The 23,953-nt window shown below is 42.1% G+C and overlaps 1 protein-coding gene across 1 annotated transcript in view; it reads right to left on the bottom strand.

Moving 5' to 3' along the window:
• Window positions 1–23,953, bottom strand: part of STK38 (serine/threonine kinase 38) — a 202,793-nt gene that overhangs the window by 118,085 nt on the left and 60,755 nt on the right. Inside the window, exons 5-6 of the mRNA XM_069238981.1 lie at window positions 21,822–21,945; window positions 1,190–1,344 (exon numbers count right to left, since the gene is read on the bottom strand). Coding sequence (XP_069095082.1) covers window positions 1,190–1,344; window positions 21,822–21,945 — 279 coding nt within the window. The remainder of the gene's footprint in view (window positions 1–1,189; window positions 1,345–21,821; window positions 21,946–23,953) is intronic.

A 23,953-nucleotide genomic window follows, 5' to 3' on the forward strand; every position in this document is an offset into this window, starting at 1 on the left:
CTGTGCTACTCTTCCAAGGAATGGTTTTCTTAGTTGCTTGGAACGAGCCTTACTGAAGGTTTAGCCTGTAAGAACAATATGAATTCAGAACTACAATGTGCAGTGTGTCCCCTAAAGGATTCGAATTGTAGGGGAGCTGGCTCCATTTACATTCAACTACGCCTAATAGCCCATCCGCTAATTTGTCTCCACGTGTTTTCTGTGTGATGCATCGTGTGCCTCCACGACGCTGCTAACAACGCACCGTTAGCATCGTCAATAATAAATACACATACATAAAAAGAAAATACATGAATGTATTCTTTTTGCGTGAAGAAAATATGGAGGTTGTGTGCATCGCAGTGAGGCTCGCGCTGTTCAGAACCAGCAGGAAAGAAACTGGTATAAACTGTAGAACATTTAGAGGTGCCAGTGTTTCCACTGCATTGCGAGCTAAATAGTTCGGTATCCGTCTCCGGGTCAGAGGGTGGCGAGCGAGGGAAGAGGAGTCGGAAAACGAAGGGGCTTTCATTTGAAGACATTGTTTGTAACATAAAACACAATTTCGATTTTAATACACAAAATAAACACACACTTGCATTTCCCAGGAAATTGACTATGATTTTAAAAGCATGCCTTAATAACTACAATGTTGGCAGGCCTCTGATCACTGTTTTTAGCAAACTGTTCATAGGCAGTCCAACGCCGGTGGTGACGGATTGTGGATTAAGACGGAAGAGCTCCTTTTTAAATTACGCAGCTCCTATACTAGCGATGCTAAGAACAATTGCAAGTCAAACATTTAAATACATGACAAGCCTTCCAGAAACAAAGGCGAAAAAAAGCCTCCTTCCCCTACGGGAACCGATAAAACGGTCAAATATCTTGTAGGCAAAACACAGAACGCATACGAGTCCGATAAATCTCAGACCCCACCCTATATCAGTATGCAAACATGTGGTTGAAATAATACATTTTGGTCTATGATACGGGGAACTAGAAAACAGGTGTATGACCTTTCAGGATGTAACTGAGTGTTAAGCTTTTCATTAGGCCGAGATGATCTTCCTATGTTGTGAGAAAAAAGGTTGTGATGATACAAATGTTCTCTAGAAGACGCTCAGTAGAGTCATACATATAAGCGTGGTGTTTCTCAAACAAATGCCATGTAAAAGCAATGGCACCAATGAATGGCTTCTTAGGAATGTACCTTGCTGTCCAGGAGAAGGTTATCTGGTTTAATATCTCGGTGTATAAATCCCAGCTGATGAATGGAGTCAATTGCAAGGACCGTCTCAGCAACATAAAACTGTGTTTCTTCTTCACTAAGTGTATCTTTCTTCATTAGTAGGGTCATCATATCACCTGAAATCATATGTATACCAAAACAATTATTCGAAAATCCTTGCAACAGCAGGCCTAATAAAGTCAAAAGAGGTGCCAAGCGACTGTTTCTATGACTTATAGAAACAGTCGCTTGGCACCTCTTTTGCACTAAAGGGTAAGGAAAATGTAATCGTAACATTTTATTTTCTTAAGTGAAATATCTAAAATATAACTAGACAACTTGAAATTATTTCAAAATATGAATTGAAATAAACAATAGTGCCACTATTCAAGATTACAATCCAAAGAAAAAGTATTCAAAGGTGTGATAAAAGCTAAATTTCTTCCACGTAATGTACAATAGATGAAAAACAGACATGCAACAACATAACGATGCACAAATATCATAAATAATAATGTTCAGAGAAAGTAAGCTTACTCAAATGGCATGAGGATGTTTGCAGTAAGCAGGTAGCATATTGGGGTGGTTTGATGAATTCTACCTTGTACCCAAAACACACATGCTGTGAAGAAAGCAAGTGTAAGTACTATAGATATACATCCAGAATGTATGGTTGAAAAGGCTGTTGTTTGTAGATTGATCTAAATTGGAGGTACTGAGTGAGGTGTATGAGTTTTGGTGATGGGTTATAAACGTAGTGCAATGGCGTACTAAGTTAAATCGTGAAGTGTTGTGGAGACCAGCAGCAGTTGCGGCATTAGGACGTAGGGGCACCGCCTCACCTAAATTCCTGCCTTTTTTTCTCCAAAGACATTAGAAACACAGGTTTACCTTGAAACTCGATCTCTGGGCTGCCTGACTGTCAATTCCAGCCGAGGCAGGATCTGAAAGCCAGGAAGTTTCATCAGCTTCCTGCATATGTTAAGTCATAAAGAAGGGCTTCTCTTTCTACAGCCCTTCAGTGAAATATGAGTGTTTGTTAATATACAGTTGTTAAACCTGTCAGCTCTTGGGGTGGATTCCCCTGTCTTTTTGGCTTCTGCCTTCCTGTTTTGTTTGAGTCGGTGCTGAATTTCGTTTTCGCTGGCTTTAGGACTCTGGGCGCTTCACCACTGCTGACCAATGCTAAAGTGCAAGTGCTCGCTGTCTAAATGGTATAAGTGATTGGTTTACCTATGATTGGCATATGTGATTTACTAGTAAGTCCCTACTATAATGCACCAGGTGTGCCCAGGGCCTGTAAATCAAATCCTGCTAGTGGGCCTGCAGTACGGATTGTGCTACCCACATGAGTAGCCCCGGAAAACTGTCTCAGACCTGCCCCTGCAGTGTCTGTATGTGCAGTTTTAACTGCTAGTTCGACCTGGAAAGTGCACCCACTTGCCAGGCCCAAACATTCCCATTTACTGCAAGCAAAGGTTGCCCTATGGGCAGAATGTAGTGTATTTAAAAGATGGGACCTGTACTGGTGTGTTTTACATGACCTGATAGTGAAATACTGCTAAATTTGTTTGTCACTATTGCAAGGACTATCTTTCCCATAGATTAACATGGGGATTACCTTGAAATATCTTTTAAGTTCAGTTTCCCAATGGAAGCTGATAGAGATGTGGAGTTTGGGGGTCTCTAAACTCACAATTTAAAAATACATCTTTCTGTGAAGTTTGTTTTTAAATTGTAAGTTTAAAAATGCCACTTTTAGAAGGTGGTCATTTTTTAGCTTAACCATTCAGTGCCTCTGCCTAGCTGTGGAATACACTTCTGGGTCAGGATGACAGTTAGGCTGTTTGTGAATTCACTCTAGACAGTCATGCAAAGGGAGCTAAGGTGTGCCCTGCATATCCTGATGGGTCTGCCTGGGCTAGAGTGGCGGGAGCAGCTGACACTTGCACCTGAACAGGGTTGTGCCTGTCCTTACACAAGGCAGTCTTCAACCCCCTGAAGTGCCTGCCTCAGAGATAAGCCTGTCTGCTGGTGCCAAGCAGCCAAGGGGGTGAACAGGGGTTATCTTAGATGTGTGGCTCCCTTACCCTGACTAGAGTGAGGGGCCCATTCTTGGGCAGGGTGCAAACCACTGCCAACTAGAGACCCAATTTCTAACACCAGTGTAGGCCAGTTACACAGCAGGAGTCACTGTCTCCAGTATTGCAGGCTGCGTCCATATGTCCATCACTAGCAGTGACCCCACCTTTTCCATTCATCATAGGTTGGGTTGGATAAGCAAGCCTTCCTCAACTAGCCCAATTGTGTGAAAAATGAGAAATAATTAAGTAATGCAATACACACCACTCTTCTACTTCATATAATCAAAAGGATGCACTGCCATCTCTCTGTGAATGAGGAACCAGGTGAGGCTGTAATACTGTTGCTGGAGAAGGATTTTTCTAGTTATGCATTTTCCTGTGTACTTCATGTGTTGTGCAGCAGAGGCCCCTTGATGCACGTTTTGCCCCTTGCCTCGTGCAGTTTGACCTTCATCTTGTGTCACCCTCTACCATCTCGCTTAGTGTTTATAATCGCCTGATGCCTCCTGTGCAGCACTCTTCCCCAGTTCTAGTGCTGGGAACTTCACATACAATAACTATTTGGAGATTAACACTGATTCTGGTCTTTGCTGAGTGTCACACTTCCACATACTGCCATGCCGTGCATAGAGACGATTCACTGCAGTTCAAAATGTGGTCCTCAGTCCAGGTACAATATGAACAATAAAACTGGCACAATTAACAGGCATCAATTATTTGACCAGCAATCCTGGCAAGTATATTTGATTGGATTTGCAGCAAAACTAAACTGCACTCAAAACACATTGTCAGATAATTTTCTAGGAAAAATGCTAAATAAATGCAGCATGTGTTTCTTTTTTCCAAACAAAGTCAACTTGGGATGAAAGTTCTGGTGCCTGGATATCCGTTGAAAATTGGGCTTGCTTACCAACCCGTAAGTCTTCGAAATGTTTCATGATCATCTCTTCACAAATGCCTGTTAAAAATATGGCCATGAAAAAAAATTCTGGAGTGGGGAGAGGTCATGCTCTCCTGCTAGGTACAATGGCTGTTGGTCATTTATGCCCCACCATTTTTATAGTTCACCAGTCACCACTGGTGGACAGTGAGAAGAGGCACTGCCACATAAGCAGATCCTAACTTTTATCTCCGTAAGTGAATCAGTGGATCCATTAATAATGTGCTGTACGAAGTCTGCAAAGGTACTACCAAAGCCGATACTCAGGAGGCACGCTTAGGCCAACCAGAGAACTCTACAAGGAGTCAAGCCAGGAGCAACAGATGTCCAACCTCTGGAGGCATGGTTAGGCACCCAAAAAGCTATACGTAGTCCACCCACAAGCAACAGAAGACCTATTAAACCGTATTAGACATACTTTACAGCATACTCCTAGAAGGGCTTGGGGGAAGATATCATAAAACCAACCACAGTATATGCTCAGGAAGCATCTCACAGGAAAGACATTAACTGGATTTTTCACAGGAGTGGTGGTAGCATAACCCAGCTCTGCGACAGAAGTCTAAGGAATGCACTATGTTTAACAGACAAGAGGGGGTGAAGGTAGGAAGAGGGTACTAAGTGAGTGTGTTTGAGAACATGAGATAGAAAGTGAGTACAAGGGTGTGTAAAAAATGAGAGAGAGAAAGTGTGAGTGGCAGAGAATGCACAAGAGATTGTGCAAGAGGGAGGGTGCACTAAATAGAGAGAGACGGGGCACCGGAGAGAGAGTGTGTGTGATAGAGTGATAGACAGTCAGTCACTGCAAGAGTGTGTGATAACACAAAAAGGACTGCATGTGTCTATGTGGTCCTGTGTTTGAGTATTTCTGCTTTGGTACAAAGAGAGAGTGCCAACCTGCCATTTTCGTTTTGTTGGGAGGAGCCCTATTTGTATAGTTTTGTTTCAACTCCTGAAAATGATACATTGGGGAAAAAAATTACTTTTTTTATAACCACAAATGGTAATGAAAATGTCACTTACCCAGTGTACATCTGTTCGTGGCATCAGTCGCTGAGATTCACATGGTATGCATGAGCTCGCCATCTGGTGTTGGGTCGGAGTGTTACAAGTTGTTTTTCTTCGAAGAAGTGTTTTCGAGTCACGGGACCGAGTGACTCCACCTTCTGTGCTCATTGCGCATGGGCGTCGACTCCATCTTCGATTGTTTTCCCCGCAGAGGGTGAGGTAGGAGTTGTACTATAGTAATAGTGCCCGCGCAATGAAAAATGTAAGTATGTACCTATTAAAGGATTAAGTAATATATATACAAATGTACAAAATTGAAGGTAACTTCTGAACTGCTACAGGCTTCCGGGGAGGTGGGTGGGTCCATGTGAATCTCAGCGACTGATGCCACGAACAGATGTACACTGGGTAAGTGACATTTTCAGTTCGATGGCATCTGTCGCTGTAGATACACATGGTATGCATAGACTAGTAAGCAGTTAGTTCCCCATAAGCGGTGGTTTAGCCTGTAGGAGTAGAAGTTGTCTGAAATAGAGTTCTTAATACAGCTTGACCTACTGTAGCTTGTTGTGCGGATAGCACATCTATACAGTAGTGTTTGGTGAATGTGTGAGGCGTAGACCAAGTGGCTGCCTTACATATTTCTTGCATTGGGATGTTTCCTAAAAAGGCCATTGAAGCACCTTTTTTCCTTGTTGAATGTGCCCTGGGAGTAATGGGCAGTTGTCTTTTTGCTTTAAGGTAGCAGATTTGGATGCATTTAACTATCCATCTGGCTATACCTTGTTTTGATATTGGGTTACCTGCATGAGGTTTTTGGAATGCAATAAATAGCTGTTTAGTTTTTCTGATGTTCTTCGTTCTGTCAATGTAGTACATTAATGCTCTTTTGACATCTAATGTATGTAGTGCTCTTTCAGCCACAGAATCTGGCTGTGGGAAGAATACTGGTAGTTCTACCGTTTGATTTAGATGGAATGGAGAAATAACTTTTGGTAAAAATTTTGGATTAGGTCGTAGGACGACCTTATTTTTATGTATTTGTATAAAAGGCTCTTGTGTTGTGAACGCTTGAATTTCACTTACTCTTCTTAGAGATGTAATGGCGATGAGAAAGGCAACTTTCCAGGTGAGGAATTGTATTCCGCAAGAGTGCATGGGTTCGAAAGGTGGGCCCATGAGTCTTGTTAGAACCACGTTTAGGTTCCATGAAGGAACAGGTGGTGTTCTTGGTGGTATAATTCTTTTAAGCCCTTCTATGAATGCTTTGATAACTGGTATCCTATACAAGGAAGTTGAATATGTAGTTTGCAGGTATGCAGATATTGCTGCAAGGTGTATTTTAATAGAAGAGAAGGCTAGCTTTGCTTTTTGTAAATGGAGCAAGTAATTTACTATATGTGTTGGAGTTGCCTCTAGTGGTTGTATCTGATTATGATGGCAGTACCAAACAAATCTTTTCCACTTACTTGCGTAGCAGTGTCTAGTGGATGGCCTTCTGGCCTGCTTTATGACTTCCATACACTCTTGGCTAAGTTGTAAGTGTCCGAATTCTAGGATTTCAGGAGCCAGATTGCTAGATTCAGCGATGCTGGGTCCGGGTGTCTGATCTGTTGGTTGTGTTGCGTTAACAGATCTGGTTTGTTGGGCAGTTTGATGTGTGGTACTACAGACAGATCTAGCAGTGTTGTGTACCAGGGTTGTCTTGCCCACGTTGGTGCTATTAAAATGAGTTTGAGTTTGTTTTGACTCAATTTGTTTACTAGGTAAGGAAGGAGAGGGAGAGGAGGAAAAGCGTAGGCAAATATTCCTGACCAGTTCATCCATAGGGCATTGCCTTGGGATTGCTTGTGTGGGTATCTGGACGCGAAGTTTTGGCATTTTGCGTTCTCTTTTGTTGCAAATAAGTCTATTTGTGGTGTTCCCCAGAGTGTGAAGTAGGTGTTCAGAATTTGTGGGTGGATTTCCCATTCGTGGACTTGCTGGTGATCTCGAGAGAGATTGTCTGCCAGCTGATTCTGGATCCCCGGAATAAACTGTGCTATTAGACCAATTTGATGGTGGATTGCCCACTTCCATATTTTTTGAGCTAACAAGCTTAACTGCGTTGAATGTGTTCCTCCTTGTTTGTTTAGATAATACATCGTTGTCATGTTGTCTGTTTTGACAAGGATGTATTTGTGGGTTATGATTGGTTGGAAAGCTTTTAGTGCTTGAAAAACTGCTAATAATTCTAGATGATTTATATGCAGTTTTGTTTGATGTATGTTCCATTGTCCTCTTATGTTGTGTTGATTGAGATGTGCTCCCCACCCTGTCATGGAAGCATCTGTTGTTATTACGTACTGTGGCACTGGGTCTTGGAAAGGCCGCCCTATGTTTAAATTTATACTGTTCCACCATAGAAGCGATAGGTAAGTTTGGCGGTCTAGCAACACCAGATCTAGAAGGTGACCCTGTGCTTGAGACCACTGTGAGGCTAGGCACTGTTGTAAGGGCCTCATGTGCAGTCTTGCGTTTGGGACAATGGCTATGCATGAGGACATCATGCCTAGGAGCTGTAGTATTGTTCTTGCTTGTATTGTTTGGTTTGGAGACATGTGTTGAATGACCCTGTTGAAATTGTGGATCCTTTGTGGAGTTGGCGTTGCTACTCCTTTTGTCGTGTCTATTATGGCTCCTAGATATTGCTGTACTTTGCTTGGCAGAATGTTTGATTTTGCAAAGTTGACGGTGAACCCTAGATTGTAGAGGGTTTGTATGACTTGATTTGTGTGGTTTGAGCATTGTGTGAGCGAACTGGTTTTGATTAGCCAGTCGTCTAGATACGGGAACACATGTATTTGCTGCCTTCTGATGTGTGCAGCGACTACTGCTAGGCATTTTGTGAATACTCTTGGAGCGGTTGTTAAACCAAAAGGCAATACTTTGAATTGGTAATGTATTCCTTTGAATACAAACCTTAGATATTTCCTGTGTGATTGATGGATTGGTATATGGAAATATGCGTCCTTGAGGTCTAGGGTTGTCATGTAGTCGTGTTTTCTGAGCAATGGTAACACTTCTTGTAGTGTGACCATGTGAAAGTGGTCTGATTTGATGAATGTGTTTACTACCCTGAGGTCTAGAATTGGTCTCAGTGTTTCGTCCTTTTTTGGTATCAAGAAGTACAGTGAATAAACTCCTGTGTTTATTTGTGTGCTTGGTACTAATTCTATTGCATTTTTTTGCAGTAGTGCTTGAACTTCTATCTCTAGAAGCTGTGAATGGTATTTTGATAAATTTTGTGATTTTGGTGGTATGTCTGGAGGGAATTGCATGAATTCTATGCAATAACCATGTTGGATAATTGCTAGGACCCATGTGTCTGTAGTTATTTTGTCCCATGCTTCGTAATATTGATGTATCCTCCCCCCCACTGGTGTTGTGTGGGAGGGGTGAGTGACGTGTGAGTCACTGCTTGTTGGTAGTGGTTTTGGGGCTTTGAAATCTTCCTCTATTCCTAGGAAATTGCCCCCCTCTATACTGGCCCCGAAAACCTCCCCTGTACTGTCCCTGGTAGGTGGGCGGTGCGGACTGTGAGGTGCTAGCTTGTGTGGCCTGACCCCGAAACCCTCCTCTAAAAGGTGTTTTGCGGAAGGTGTTATAAGATCCTCTGCTCTGCGGGGAGTAGAGTGCGCCCATGGCCTTGGCAGTGTCAGTGTCCTTCTTGAGCTTTTCTATGGCTGTGTCGACCTCCGGACCGAACAGAAGTTTCTCGTTTACTGGCATGTTAAGCACTGCCTGCTGAATTTCTGGCTTGAATCCAGACGTTCTGAGCCATGCGTGCCTACGGATGGTAACCGACGTATTAATGGTTCTTGCGGCCGTGTCTGCTGCATCCATGGAGGAGCGTATTTGATTGTTGGAAATGTTTTGACCCTCCTCAACAACCTGTTTTGCTCTTTTTTGCAGATCTTTTGGGAGATGTTCAATGAGATGCTGCATCTCATCCCAGTGGGCTCTGTCGTATCGCGCTAGCAGCGCTTGTGAATTTGCGATGCGCCACTGGTTTGCTGCTTGGACAGCAACCTTCTTCCCGGCTGCATCGAACTTCCTACTTTCTTTATCTGGGGGAGGTGCATCCCCAGAAGTGTGTGAGTTTGCCCGTTTTCTGGCAGCCCCTACCACCACAGAGTCTGGTGGCAGCTGAGAGGTGATGAATACAGGGTCCGTAGGGGGCGCCTTATACTTTTTGTCCACCCTAGGCGTCACTGCCCTACTTTTAACTGGCTCCTTGAAAATGTCCTTTGCATGGCGTAGCATGCCTGGGAGCATCGGCAGGCTTTGGTAGGAGCTGTGGGTTGAGGAGAGGGTGTTAAATAAAAAATCATCCTCTACTTGTTCCGAGTGTAGTTCCACATTATGGAATAGAGCTGCTCTAGCCACCACTTGTGAGTAGGCTGTGCTGTCTTCCGGTGGTGATGGCCTAGTTGGGTATGTGTCTGGGCTGTTATCAGACACTGGTGCGTCGTACAAGTCCCACGCATCCTGATCTTGGTCATCGTGGCTCATGGCGGTGTGAGCTGGCGAATGTGACGGGGTGTAAGTTGGCGAAGCCGGAGTTACAGGTGGAGGCGAGGGAGGAGGTGTTACCTTTTGTGTTGTTTGTTGCTGAGGAGTAAACTGAAGCGTTCTCTTTCGTTTGACAGGTGGAAGGGTACTGATCTTCCTAGTCCCCTGCTGAATAAAGATACGCTTTTGCGTGTGATCCACGTCAGTGGATTGCAGTTCTTGTTCAAATCTATGTTTCTTCATTTGAGAAGACATAGAATGCTCTTCGGTATAGGAGCCAGAAAAAGGGTCTGATGTCGCTTTTTTCGGCTCCGAAAACCCTGTCGATTGTTTTTTCGGCTCCGAGGTAACCTTCCTCTTTTTCTGTGCCGAAAATTCTTGGCCTCTATGGTCTTCGGCGCCACTGTCTCGGCGTCGATCGGTGTCGACACCGAACTCTCGGTGTCGATGCTTCTGTTTAGCACTCTCTCGGTCCCGAGGAGGCTGCGTGCCGGTGTCTCGACCGAAGTCGGACGATCTCGACACTGAATGGGCCTTTTTCGGTGCCGATTGTTGGTCACCGAGAATTTGGGTGGAGCCATGGCCGGTTGGCAGTGGCGTCCCCTGGGCCTTCTTTCCTTTTTTAAGGTTTGATCTCGACGTCTTACTCACAGTTCTTGTAGAGTGTAGCTCGTCGGAGTCTGAATCCTGGATGGAAAAGGATTCCTCCTGTTCTTCTTCTGTCTCGAACTGTCGACGCTCTTTTGGCGTGGACGCCATCTGCAGTCTTCTCGCTCGACGGTCGCGCAGAGTTTTTCGGGACCGGAACGCCCGACAGGCCTCACAGGATTCTTCGCTGTGCTCGGGTGACAGGCACAGATTACAGACCGAGTGTAGGTCCGTATAAGGATATTTGTTGTGGCATTCGGGGCAGAATCGAAACGGGGTCCGTTCCATCGGCGTTGTCCTCCACGCGGTCGGGCCGACTAGGCCCCGACGGGGTGCCGAAATCTACCCCGAAGGGCACCGAAGCGCTTCGATGTTCAACGCGTCGTCGTATGTGTCTATCTCTAACCGGATCGCAACGATACCGTCGAAAATCTTCCGTCTTCAGCTATCTTTCCGTTCCGAAACTCGGAGCGACAGGAACACGTCCGAACCCGATGGCGGAAAGAAAACAATCGAAGATGGAGTCGACGCCCATGCGCAATGAGCACAGAAGGTGGAGTCACTCGGTCCCGTGACTCGAAAACACTTCTTCGAAGAAAAACAACTTGTAACACTCCGACCCAACACCAGATGGCGAGCTCATGCATACCATGTGTATCTACAGCGACAGATGCCATCGAACATATATTTACACCAACTGATCAGGATGCCGGAGGGGAAACTATATATATGCAGCTGGTAATTGTGAGCGACACTGGGAGTATTTGGGAAGCCATACAATGTCAATCTCCTGACACAGGCTACACTGATATACTAAATTTCAACTGAAGTGTGTTATCAAGCATTGCATTTACCACAATGCATTTGGGAAAACTGTGTGCTGGTATACCAGGTAGCATGCTCCCACCCCTCTTTGTTTTGACTGGCTTATTGCTGAGTTATTGGGCTGACAAGCTCATTTGGATGCACTGGCGCTCTAGGAGCGGTACAGAAACCTGAGAAGACTGTGAACAGCACTGCCAGCACCCCCAAGTGTTACTCTTCACCGAAGGACAAACATCCTCGAATACATGTTTGGAAATAACACAGCATTATCTGCAACAACAATGGTGAAAAGTGAAGTCTTTCAACTAAAGGTAGAGTTTACAAGCACTGCCTTTATAGTAGTGCATTTGGACAAATTGTGTACTGGTATGGCAAGCAGTTTGCTCCCACTCCCGTGTTTCAATACCCTAACAAACAAAGGATATTTGAGAAAAAAATTAAAATAATACAGGGTAGAAGAAGTATCCTTTGTTAGGGAACAATATTCCATGATCGTATTTATTTATTCTATTATTAAGGCGATATGGAGAGATTGTCAGTTTCGAGTCACTTAAAAATGCGATCAAAATGTAAGTGCCAGTATGTTATTAAAACAAACTGGTTCGAATCCACAGAAGATGGGGTGGAGGGTGAGGCCTGGGCAAGTCTGGGGCCCTCTTTCATTTCAGTTGTGGGTACACAAAACACTGTGGTTCTCAAGCTCTTCCTGGTGTACATATAATTTGGTTCTGCCCTACTCCTCTGTCTGGGTACCCTAGACTCTCGGGCCTATCACACTGTGTCTCAAGCAGTAACCCAAACTTTGAACCCCATATGCAGTGTACATGCTGGAAATCACTCTGCATTTGATCCATGCTACCATGAGCCAAGAAAACAATTTAAGGGCTGGGTTTTATGTGGTTGTACTTCCTCCTACGTAACAGGATCTTGGTTTGATTAATGCATAACAAGTTATCTTATATCTATTAAAAATGTTGTTCAGGACATTGGAAATGCTTTCATATTTCTATAGAAGTTGAGCTAGTTGCTGTCCACGTAAATCTGTATAATCAGCTAATCTGGCCCAGTGAGCCAGAGGGAATACATAGATATTAAAAAGCTGACGTGGAGCATTGGCACTCCATATGACAACTTGTGAGGTAAGGACTATAATGGTTCAAATCAGAACTTGCTGGTTGCAGGGTGGTGAAGAAGCAGGTATTACATGCAATCTCCAGACAAACCACTCTATTTCAGGCTGCTGATAGATCTAATAATATTAGGGAGGCTTCTTGTTTAAGACCAATGATAGCACAGTTCTACTCTAATATTAGCAAAGGTGGACTTTGTATCAGTTGAAAACAGGAAAGTTGATTAATACTCTTGCAAAATGAGATTAATTTCCACTTACTCCCTGAGCATTCTCGTAATGTTCATTTACATAATCTTGCTGGGATAAGGAGGACAGGAGACAGTGCAGTCATGCGTCTGGGGGCTGCTGAGGCAAGAACTGCTGCAGGGTTGAGTGGCAAGACACATCTACCTATACTACTATGTATGTAAGACAAAACAAACTGCGTAAGTGAGGCAGTAAATGATGGCAGGCAGGACTCGGTGATGATTCACTGGGAGAGTGCTGTGCCTGTTATGCAGGACAAGAAATGTGAAAGAGGGTGGTGGAGAGGTTGGGGAGGGAATGGGTTATAATACAACTGAAAACCATCACCTACCTAGGATGCTGGAGATCCACCATTGTGGAAATAGGATTCTCTATGTTCTCCGTGTATGAGAACCTCAGAAATACCTTAAGGGCAGGCACCATACATTGGGTAAGGCATACAATTACATAAGTGATGTGTAGCATCTGCAACTTCTCTACAGTACTACTGACTGCAATTGGGGTACATGTTTCTATTTGGTATTGAGCAATGAGGACAGCCACTTGAGTTTTTTAATCAACATGTTTTGTATTTGATACAGTACATCATTTGACAGCATGCAATGGTTAAAGTTTTGCTGACACCTTTCCCATATGACCTCAGAGTGCTATGGATCAATCTTAAAGGCCAAACCCATCAAGTGAGAATGGTATCTGTACTCTTCCCAAAGTAAGAAATGACCTGTGGACTTGAAAACAGCTTCCTATAGTCAACTCTAATGTATAAGTTCTCCCTATGGTCCACCCTTACAAACAGAGTTAGTTTGTTATTTTCTTTGCAAACTTCACCCATATTTACCTTCGCTTTTCCTTAGGACATGTGAGATGGTGCAGACCTAGAACCTTGTTTACAAGCTGGCAATTCTGATTGAGTGCTATCTGACCACAGCTTCATGCTTCAGAGACGGACTTGGGCAACATTCAGGTCATGACACACCCATAGAGGGGGAACCTCCTTTAATATTTGGCAAGGAGATCTTCATCCAAAGGTGAGCAATGAAGGTGCATTGTTTGATCAAAATAGAAGGCTACTGCTACAGATACAACATACTGCCTCTGGCGGGTTAACCTCATAAATAACGCAATTTCATTACTCATTGTTAAAGAATGTGCTATGGTCCTTGGTGCCATAATGCATAGTAACTTGGGTTCCTGAAACACATGCTGTGAAGTGCTTAAGAACATCTATGTTCCACGACTTCAGCATGTTCAAACGTAGCACTGCATCTGGTATGTAGGTTGAGACACAGCACTATTTGCTTGGTATGTAAATCTCTGCATTGGTTGTGTAGGAGACGCAACATATCAAGGAAGCATGCATGTCATTAAGACAACGTGATTTCCTCCTTGTTCTCTGCTATGTTACTGGTATGACTTTGAAATCTCGAGTTCTCAATCATTTGGCAAGCTGCACACAGGAGATCACAAGAGGCCAACAACTACGTGCTTGCTTACCTCCATGTATCTATGACAGTACAGACTTGCTTGTGCACCTTTCCATCTTTTTTGGTTCGAGTATATAGTTCCCTTAAATTAAATCACTTTCAAGCAAGAAAGCTTGTGTCCCTCACAAGTCAAAAGCAAAAGCACTGAAATTATTTATTTAAGCTGCAGTTCAGCTAGTCGTTATTTGGTGTTGCACAAAAGTCAAATTGAAAAGCACTGTAATTAATACATTAAACTGCAATTCCACTAGCCTTTACCAGGGGTCCCTCTCAAGTCAACTGCAATAGCACTGAAATATCTTAATGAAGCTGCAATTCCACTTGTTAATAGAGGTCCATTTCAAGTCAGAAGCAACTGCTTCAAATTACCTGCACCAAGCCGAGTGGGTGCGGCTTTAGTAGATACATTTGCATACATGTTTGCTATTTTAATAATTTGTACTAATTTTCCATATACTTATTTGCCAACGCTGGTTCATAATAAGTCAAAGTTACAGATCTGAATACACTTCTTGATATTTAGTTTAACATTTGTGGTCACATCCTAACATTTATAGGAACTTTTATTCACTGGTAAGTGCAAGTACATTTAGGTAGCTTCTTTTGGCGGTTTATGTTTCAGTGGGTGTAAGCTTTTACTGAGTTGACTGGAGTGTTTTCTGCATACTGACGGTGCTAATACAACACTCCAATAGGGGAGATGCAGTTCCACAAGTAGTAACTAGCCGGTTCTCCCACTTCAGATACAAGGGATTGAAATGTCAGTCACAAAGCTGTGGTGGGGTGACTTCAACATACAAATCTGCATATACTCTACCTACTCTAATAAATTGTACTCACTCTCAATAGGATAAATAATATAACAAAGCTGGTTAGTATAACGAGGAAATGCCAATTGTACATTAGAATAAAGGTCTTGAGAGTTATGAAAATTGTTGATGTAACCCAACTAACTATACATAGGGTGTATCAGTCATTGGTAAGTGTGTCTAACAATTTAAATTTTTTAGAACATTTTTTTAGGTGTTTGGGTAGCTGTACAAGGATGAAAATGCAGTCACACAAAGCGAAAGCTTCCAATGGCTGTAGTGGAATGTCTGTTGACTGATACCTTAAGCTAGGGTGGGATGGAGTATATTTTAGTGATATGTCAACAGACTAATGGTAAAAGAGTGTTCATCAGGAGCCCTTAAATATGTATATAATTTTGGGAAATCACGAGGCTGGCAGGACAGCTAAAGCTGTCTTTAGGCCAGAACTAAAAAAGGAATTGACAAGCCTTTGCACAGGGAGAGGTGGTTGTAACAGTTTAGACTTATGCATGCATGTGAGATACAGTTTAGATAGCTCTATATTTAATAGCTTAAGAAAGAGTTTCCACCTGCTGGAGAGGATACCTACAGCTTAAGTATAGTAAAGAGAAAATATTTAAGAGTACCAAAAAACAAATGCATTCAACACCTTACTGCATAAGAGCCATCTTCACCAGAGAGAACCACAATGCTATCTTCTCCCCTATTGCTCAACTTAAAAGATCAGAAGCCATGCCTAGTATAATATCAAACTTCATCTCTGAAATGATCAGGATACGAAGGACAGATCAAACAATCAGATACTAGAGATCGATCCAAAAATATCTTATGAAATATCTGACCTTCTCTCCACATAATGTAGACAGCCCTTGGACAAGTAATACAAAAACATTTTCACAGATTAGCCACACTAAATAGAACAGATAAAAACGTGATGAGAAGGAGCATCTTGAAAATAGTGGAACCTCATTGAGCTGTGCAGTTTCTGTAATTTAAAAAAATCAACCCCAAATTGTGGGCAAATATCTAGACTCTTTGAACCAAATCGTACCTATGAAAATCTGATAACCCACAGTATCTAATTTGGTTAGTGGGACAATTCATTCAGAGAATGTTTGCCAACCAACTGTAAGAATGCATCCAAAAACGTAATCAACACTGCTCTTACTAATAGATGAGTCTCTGAATTCTATGTGATTAAGTAAAGTATTTCCTTCTGATGTAGCTGAAGCTCTCTGCGGTCTTTGAGAAATTTGATCAAGACAGGGCCAGACCTCCATTTTAAGGGATTAAAGAATTAGTGGAACTGCTTCACACAGCTGTACCAGAAACCAGTTTACATAAGTAGGTTCTACATATCCCCACTCCCAATGCTTATGTTACTGCATGCGGTGCCTCAAGCATCAGCACCATCTCCTAACGTCAATCATATGAAACATACACAGGGAATAAATACACCAAAAAAATACCAAAAGAGATAGTCATCAACAATACCTAACTGACAGTCCTACAAGAAAGATTAGTCTTGAGATGATACGGTAAAATATAATTTTTTAAGCCATTTTGCCTCCACCATGTTACCCCCCTACTCCCGGAACAAATGCAAGATGCGATTCCAGATGGAGACTTCATAGAAGCTATCTAATCTCTGTAATTCATTTTTTCTTATCTATTCAAAACATTCACCACGACTTTCAGGCAACGGCCTGAATAAGAAACAGTGCCAAACAATGTCAGCACAAAGAACGTTTACCAATTTATCTCTATTGGCATCCGCTTTGTGCTACAATCAACTTCAATTGAAGCAGCAACATCTATGCAACATACAACCGCCATACCTAACAAGACAAGTTATTCTCACGCTGTTCTTGAATGTCCAAAGGAAAAAAATCAAGACTGGAAATTAAGGGCCAGATGTACCAAGGGGTTTTATCCATTCTGTGTCTATGGGAAAATGTGTTCGTACATATGGCCCTAAGTCTTTGGCTGCTATACTTACAGGTAATGGGAAGCCACATAAGAGAAACAAATACCAATTTTATCTGTAATAAAAGTAGTTAATCGCTCTTGTTCAAAACCTCTGTCACTGTAAAAAACCTCCAACCCTCAGGGTTGCTCAAAGTGAGATGTCGGTTTTCTCACCGTTACATTTTTAATGCCTTACAATATACGGCATACAGGTGCTCCAAACAAGGTTTGTGATGACCAAATAGTCTAATTAAAATAAAGATGTCTCCTGTAGAAAACCTATATATGAATTGGTAGCTCTTAATTTCTGTAGGCTCTTGTACTTCTTGATCAGCGAGTTCAAAGCCTTACATGAAAAAGAAAACATATGAACCATTTACTCTGTGTTAATGCTTGCTTCTTTCCATCTACATCCCTGACACCATGATGAAGCCAAATCACAAAAGCCTGATGCACAAAACCCATACTTGCCAGCCCTTCCCACCCACAAACCAATAACTTGATCTGTGATGCTCTAATCAGTCTTTCGTTTACAGTCTTCCTAGCACCCTCAAACTCAAGAGGCTCTAGAGAAACCTCACAGATCTTTCGGATCCCTCAAATGAACAACGGTAATGGCAGATCACAGATGTAACGTAGACAAAACACAAAACTTTGTGGTCCCTTTGGAAGAAAACTGAAATTGCTTAAATTAAACCAACAATAGGACAACAAAAACAAAGGTCAACAAAATAGGACTGCATCTTTCAGGTTATGCCAATCCTCTTGGTTACTGTGTTGCCAATACAGGGAGTGCAGAATTATTAGGCAAATGAGTATTTTGACCACATCATCCTCTTTATGCATGTTGTCTTACTCCAAGCTGTGTAGGCTCGAAAGCCTACTACCAATTAAGCATATTAGGTGATGTGCATCTCTGTAATGAGAAGGGGTGTGGTCTAATGACATCAACACCCTATATCAGGTGTGCATAATTATTAGGCAACTTCCTTTCCTTTGGCAAAATGGGTCAAAAGAAGGACTTGACAGGCTCAGAAAAGTCAAAAATAGTGAGATATCTTGCAGAGGGATGCAGCACTCTTAAAATTGCAAAGCTTCTGAAGCGTGATCATCGAACAATCAAGCGTTTCATTCAAAATAGTCAACAGGGTCGCAAGAAGCGTGTGGAAAAACCAAGGCGCAAAATAACTGCCCATGAACTGAGAAAAGTCAAGCGTGCAGCTGCCACGATGCCACTTGCCACCAGTTTGGCCATATTTCAGAGCTGCAACATCACTGGAGTGCCCAAAAGCACAAGGTGTGCAATACTCAGAGACATGGCCAAGGTAAGAAAGGCTGAAAGACGACCACCACTGAAAATGACACACAAGCTGAAACGTCAAGACTGGGCCAAGAAATATCTCAAGACTGATTTTTCTAAGGTTTTATGGACTGATGAAATGAGAGTGAGTCTTGATGGGCCAGATGGATGGGCCCGTGGCTGGATTGGTAAAGGGCAGAGAGCTCCAGTCCGACTCAGACGCCAGCAAGGTGGAGGTGGAGTACTGGTCTGGGCTGGTATCATCAAAGATGAGCTTGTGGGGCCTTTTCGGGTTGAGGATGGAGTCAAGCTCAACTCCCAGTCCTACTGCCAGTTCCTGGAAGACACCTTCTTCAAGCAGTGGTACAGGAAGAAGTCTGCATCCTTCAAGAAAAACATGATTTTCATGCAGGACAATGCTCCATCACACGCGTCCAAGTACTCCACAGCGTGGCTGGCAAGAAAGGGTATACAAGAAGGAAATCTAATGACATGGCCTCCTTGTTCACCTGATCTGAACCCCATTGAGAACCTGTGGTCCATCATCAAATGTGAGATTTACAAGGAGGGAAAACAGTACACCTCTCTGAACAGTGTCTGGGAGGCTGTGGTTGCTGCTGCACGCAATGTTGATGGTGAACAGATCAAAACACTGACAGAATCCATGGATGGCAGGCTTTTGAGTGTCCTTGCAAAGAAAGGTGGCTATATTGGTCACTGATTTGTTTTTGTTTTGTTTTTGAATGTCAGAAATGTATATTTGTGAATGTTGAGATGTTATATACCCATTTCAATGATTTATTATTACCAGTGAAACCAATATATTTGTTTTTTGTTAAGTTGCCTAATAATTATGCACAGTAATAGTCACCTGCACACACAGATATCCCCCTAACATAGCTAAAACTAAAAACAAACTAAAAACTACTTCCAAAAATATTCAGCTTTGATATTAATGTGTTTTTTGGGTTCATTGAGAACATGGTTGTTGTTCAATAATAAAATTAATCCTCAAAAATACAACTTGCCTAATAATTCTGCACTCCCTGTAAGGTAACAATCTATTGCCATCTCCATAAATACAGATTCACTTTCTCCAATGAAAAGCTCTACATACTAACATTTCTTATGGGGTGATTGCATCCCTTTGTTATGTTATGTTATTTGTATTTATATAGCACATGGCTACCCATAGGCCTTCCAGCGCGGAGGACAAAACTCTGAGACGTAAACTGAGGGATTAAGCTTTGAATAGCCAAGTTTTCAATGATCTCCGAAAGGAAAATTCATGGTTAGTGAGCCAAAGGCCCTAGGAATGAGAGCCAGGGCAGCTGTCGAGGACCTAAGCTGTCTGGCAGGTGTGTAAAAGGATGCTAATGTCATAAGCAGAGAAAGACCTCTATTATACAGAGGTCTATGAATACAGCACAAGGTTTTAAACTCTATGCGACGTTCAAATGGGACCCAGTGGAGTGGAGCAATTGCCAATTTGGCTGATTCATGCCTCGGTATATTTAGAAACAAATGGGCGAGGCATTCTGTACTACCTGTAGCTTTCTAATCGCATATAATATACAAGGCATTACCATAATCTAAGCATGAAATAATAAGGGCCTGGACAATAAGTCTTTTGGCGATAAATGGTAAGATTTTAAACACCTTCCTCAAAAGTCTGAGCAGACCAAAAGAGGTAGATGAAACCTTATTAGCTTGAAATGCCATAGTGAGCTGGAGATCCAACCAAACCCCCAGACTTTAAATAGGTTCCTTAGGAGGCGGAAGATTTCCCAAACCCTTCAAAATGGAAGGATTAGTTCTCAGATGTGGGTGTTAATCTAATATCAATACCTTGGTCTTATCGTCATTAAGCTTAAGCCTACTTTAGGACATCCATCCTGCCATTGCTTGAAGGCAGGAGGTAAGAGATGAGCGGTTGGCACTAGAATTTGAAGATAATGAGACTACCAATTGCGTGTCATCAGCATATGGCACTTTGCATCAACCTATTCATCCTTTTCCTCTCATCTCGCAGTGTGAGCCTGCCAGGGCATAATGTTCTTTGTAACAGTACCTTCACAACAGAGGAGCTCCTTTGGTGGCAAAATGTTCTAAACAAAGAATGTACCCTTTAATGTGGCAACATTCTAAGGCACAGCTTAGGACGTCTTTTCCTTATAGAGAAGGAGTGACATTTTCATATACCTTTTCAGAAGCTTATTTTTATAGGCCATTGACTAGACTGTCTATTTGATGATCACCAGAACTCGTAACCCATACTATCCGCCCAAAAAGTGCTCTGAAGGACCCTAGGTCTAGCACTACTGCTTTTGGCACCTATGCTATTTTCTGCAGTTTCTCTCTAAGTGTTTTTTGACATTCTCTTCTCACCATGTACTGGGATTGTAGACAAATGTCTTGTATACCTTTGCTGATGTAGTTTTTTTGTGCTAGAAAGCCTGGGATTACCCCCCTTTGCTCGGACCTTACAAAGTTTCAAGTCAAGGGTGCCTAAAGCCACAATGGATGTTTAATTTTCCCTACAGCACCAATAGCGTCATCCAGCTCATTAATATCTCAACCCACCTTCCTCTCCCAATGGTGTGCTCCGGTCTGGAAGCTGCTGCACCCATTCCCCCCAAGTTGTCCAGTTTTGCATGAATTCTCTGCAGCCAGGTGTTCAGCTCAGCCTTACTGCAACTACTGAGGCTTTCTGGTGCTGGACATCCCTTTATTCCAGAAAGACTGCCAGACTCATCAACTTCTGGGCTGAACACCGTGGCTTCTGAGAATCACAACCTTCTTTTGACCAACTCATCTCTTACTGTATATGTCAACATGACTGGATGTTTTTTTACCTTGGCTGGATAGTCTGCTATCCTCACAGTACAAGCCAAGACTGCTAGCTTGGCGTGTGTGGGAGCTAATTACACAACAAGCAATTTATCCTCGAGATTGGACACAGTAATGAAGGCAGACCTTAAATGCTGTGCTCTGATGGAGCAGCTAGTCTCCACGACCAGCTTTGTGGCCTTCCAACCCACATTTCGGCATGGCTGCTTTTGATCCACAATAGTTTTCTTTTTTTTATTGATAGTTAGGGATATAAATTTAGTTATTTTTAATCTCAGCACTGATAATATTTACATGTGTTTTGAAACAGTTTTGCAAGCGAATTGCAGAGACTTCCCTTCAGTACTTTGATGAAGTGGACAAAGGTGGCATAAAATCTAGTTTCTTTTGCCGGACCACGTTCACCAAAACATATGTTCTCCACACGCTCTTACGCATTCGAACATTTTAATTTTGTAAGGTTTAGTCTTCTCCAGAGCTTCTACCTCAATTACATGATGCATTAAAGACATGAAACTTGTACTACTGTTGAACAAATTGAAATTTCATACATTTTAAAATAATTCAAGAGGAAGAAAAGAGTTTAAGAGTTTCAGAAAACAAGTTTAAACATACAATTCTTTTAAGCAGTCAGCGGAGTTACAAAGATCCCTGTAAAAATGACACCATCCCCGAATAAATTTAAACTATTTATGTGACTGTACGTGTAATGTTGGGATATAACTAAGAAAATACACATCCATTATGGTCCTTGAGTATTTACCGCCAGGAAGAAACTCCATAATAAGGTAGAGATTTAGCTTATCCTGAAAGCTATAGAACATCTTCACAACCCAAGAACTGTCTGCTTCCACCAGGATGTCCCTTTCTGCTCGGATATGTCCAACCTGGAAGATTAGACAAATAATGAACAAGAATGCAACAACAGCACCTTTAAAGCAAATGGTACAACTCGCATGTTTTGCTTGTTTCAAGAAGTTAGGTATAATCACGAGGTCTCAGGTCATCCACGTTCTTTGCTTAATCATCAATCATAGCACTTCTTTATGAGATTCCTATAGGAACTAAGCGACAGCAGGGAAAAAAAAGTTTAATTAGGCTTTCTTCAGCTCGACCTTACAAAATATCTCCAGTAATGCATATACAAAGCACTACAATTCACTTCACAAAAGGTCTTCTCACAGAACCTTGGTATGCTGCAAGCACCTTTCTATATCTTGTATGAAGTTGCTGACTGAGATTAACATCTAAGGTGAAGTCAGGTTGCCTAATTTGACCCTGCAGAGCTTAATCAGACTTACTTATCATTTGTAAACAAGAATGAATGCCAAGGTTTCTCTAGTTGTTTCTTAACTTTTTTTTGTAACTTGGTGCGCGCCCTAAACAATGAAGATGTATTCCATTTGCACACAGATACAATGTTAGTTTTGATATTTTTTTTTTTTTTTAAATAAAATTCAAAATTTACCTAGAATAGTAGTAGCTAAGAGGCTATTTAAAATTTTAAAAAACTGTCCTTTTAAAATAAGAGTCTGTTCTTTAAGCAGCCCATTGGTTTGTGCAATGATTTAACCATATGTGAGGTTTCATACGGAGTGCTTTTGTGTTCTCTGTCTACTGTCCGCAGCAGCTCATACAAGCCCTAAGTATCTCCAGGGTCACAAATAGGCAGAGAAGAAACACTTTAGCCAGCATGAATAATTAGTTTTCCCACTCCCTCACTACTCCTATAGGGACAAATTAAAATGTCCAATTCTCAGCCCAGCTTCTTCTGGGGATCAACATTGTTTTCCACAGCACAAAACTAGTGAATCTAAACTATTTGCAATTTTCAAAATAACAGAAAAAAAAATCACATATCTTCTCCAGTCAATTAATTTTAACCAAAACAAAATGTGATCAGTGGGAGGGGCGAATTATGATTCACAATTTTAAACAACAGTTATACCCGTCAAGGTTGCTCAGCAACTTTTTTTTTTTTTAACTTGTATATCTCAAAAACTACTGAATGGATTTGCAATACAGCAACAAAAGTATACTTTCAGAATAAAATTCTACTTTGATGCCATGATTGGTGTAAATCTGATCAGCGATTTGGGCTGTGGGCATGAGGAATGTCACTTACTCTGTAAGCATCAGTTTGTGGCAGGTAGTGTTGCAGATTCCCAAGCTCTGCATACACCTGCCATCTAGTGTGGGGTCCGATGTGGGCAGGTTGTGTTCTTCTAAAAGTCTTTTGAGTCTCAAGGTAGAGTGCCTCCTCCTTCTGGATGATACTGCGCATGGGCATTGACTCCATTGTTACATTGTTTTGCTGCAGGAGGATGAGAATGGAGTGTAGAATAAGTGTAAGTTATGAGATGTCCATGTGAGAAAGAGTAGAATAAACTAACTGCCACAGGTCCGGGGAGGAGGCTGGGCGCATGTGAATCTTCAGCACTACAAGCCAAAAACAGATGCTTACAGGGTAAGTAACATATTCTGTTCAAGGCATGTGTGGCGGTAGATACACATGCTCTGCATAGACACTAAAGCAGTCACCATCAAAAGCGGTGTCTAACCTGTGGGTGTAGCAAGTGTTTGAAAAAGAGTACATAGCACTGCCTGACCTACATTGGCTTGTTGGCGTGCTAAAACATCCACAAAATGTTTGGTGAAGGTGTGTGGTGTGGACCATGTAGCTGCTTTGCATATGTCAGCTATGTGAATGTTTCCTTTAAAAGCCATGGATGCTCCCTTTTTCCTCGTAGAGTGTGGTCTATGAGGAGTAGGTACATTTGTTTTGGCTTTAGCCTAAAAAATTTGGATGCATCTCACTATCCATGTGGTTATGGCTGCTTTGGATATAGGGTTGTCTTTATGTGGAGCAGAAAAAGCAACAAAGTTTGTTTAGTT

This window comes from Pleurodeles waltl, chromosome 6, assembly GCF_031143425.1.
Source record: "Pleurodeles waltl isolate 20211129_DDA chromosome 6, aPleWal1.hap1.20221129, whole genome shotgun sequence".
In the NCBI taxonomy this organism is placed as follows: Eukaryota; Metazoa; Chordata; class Amphibia; order Caudata; family Salamandridae; genus Pleurodeles; species Pleurodeles waltl.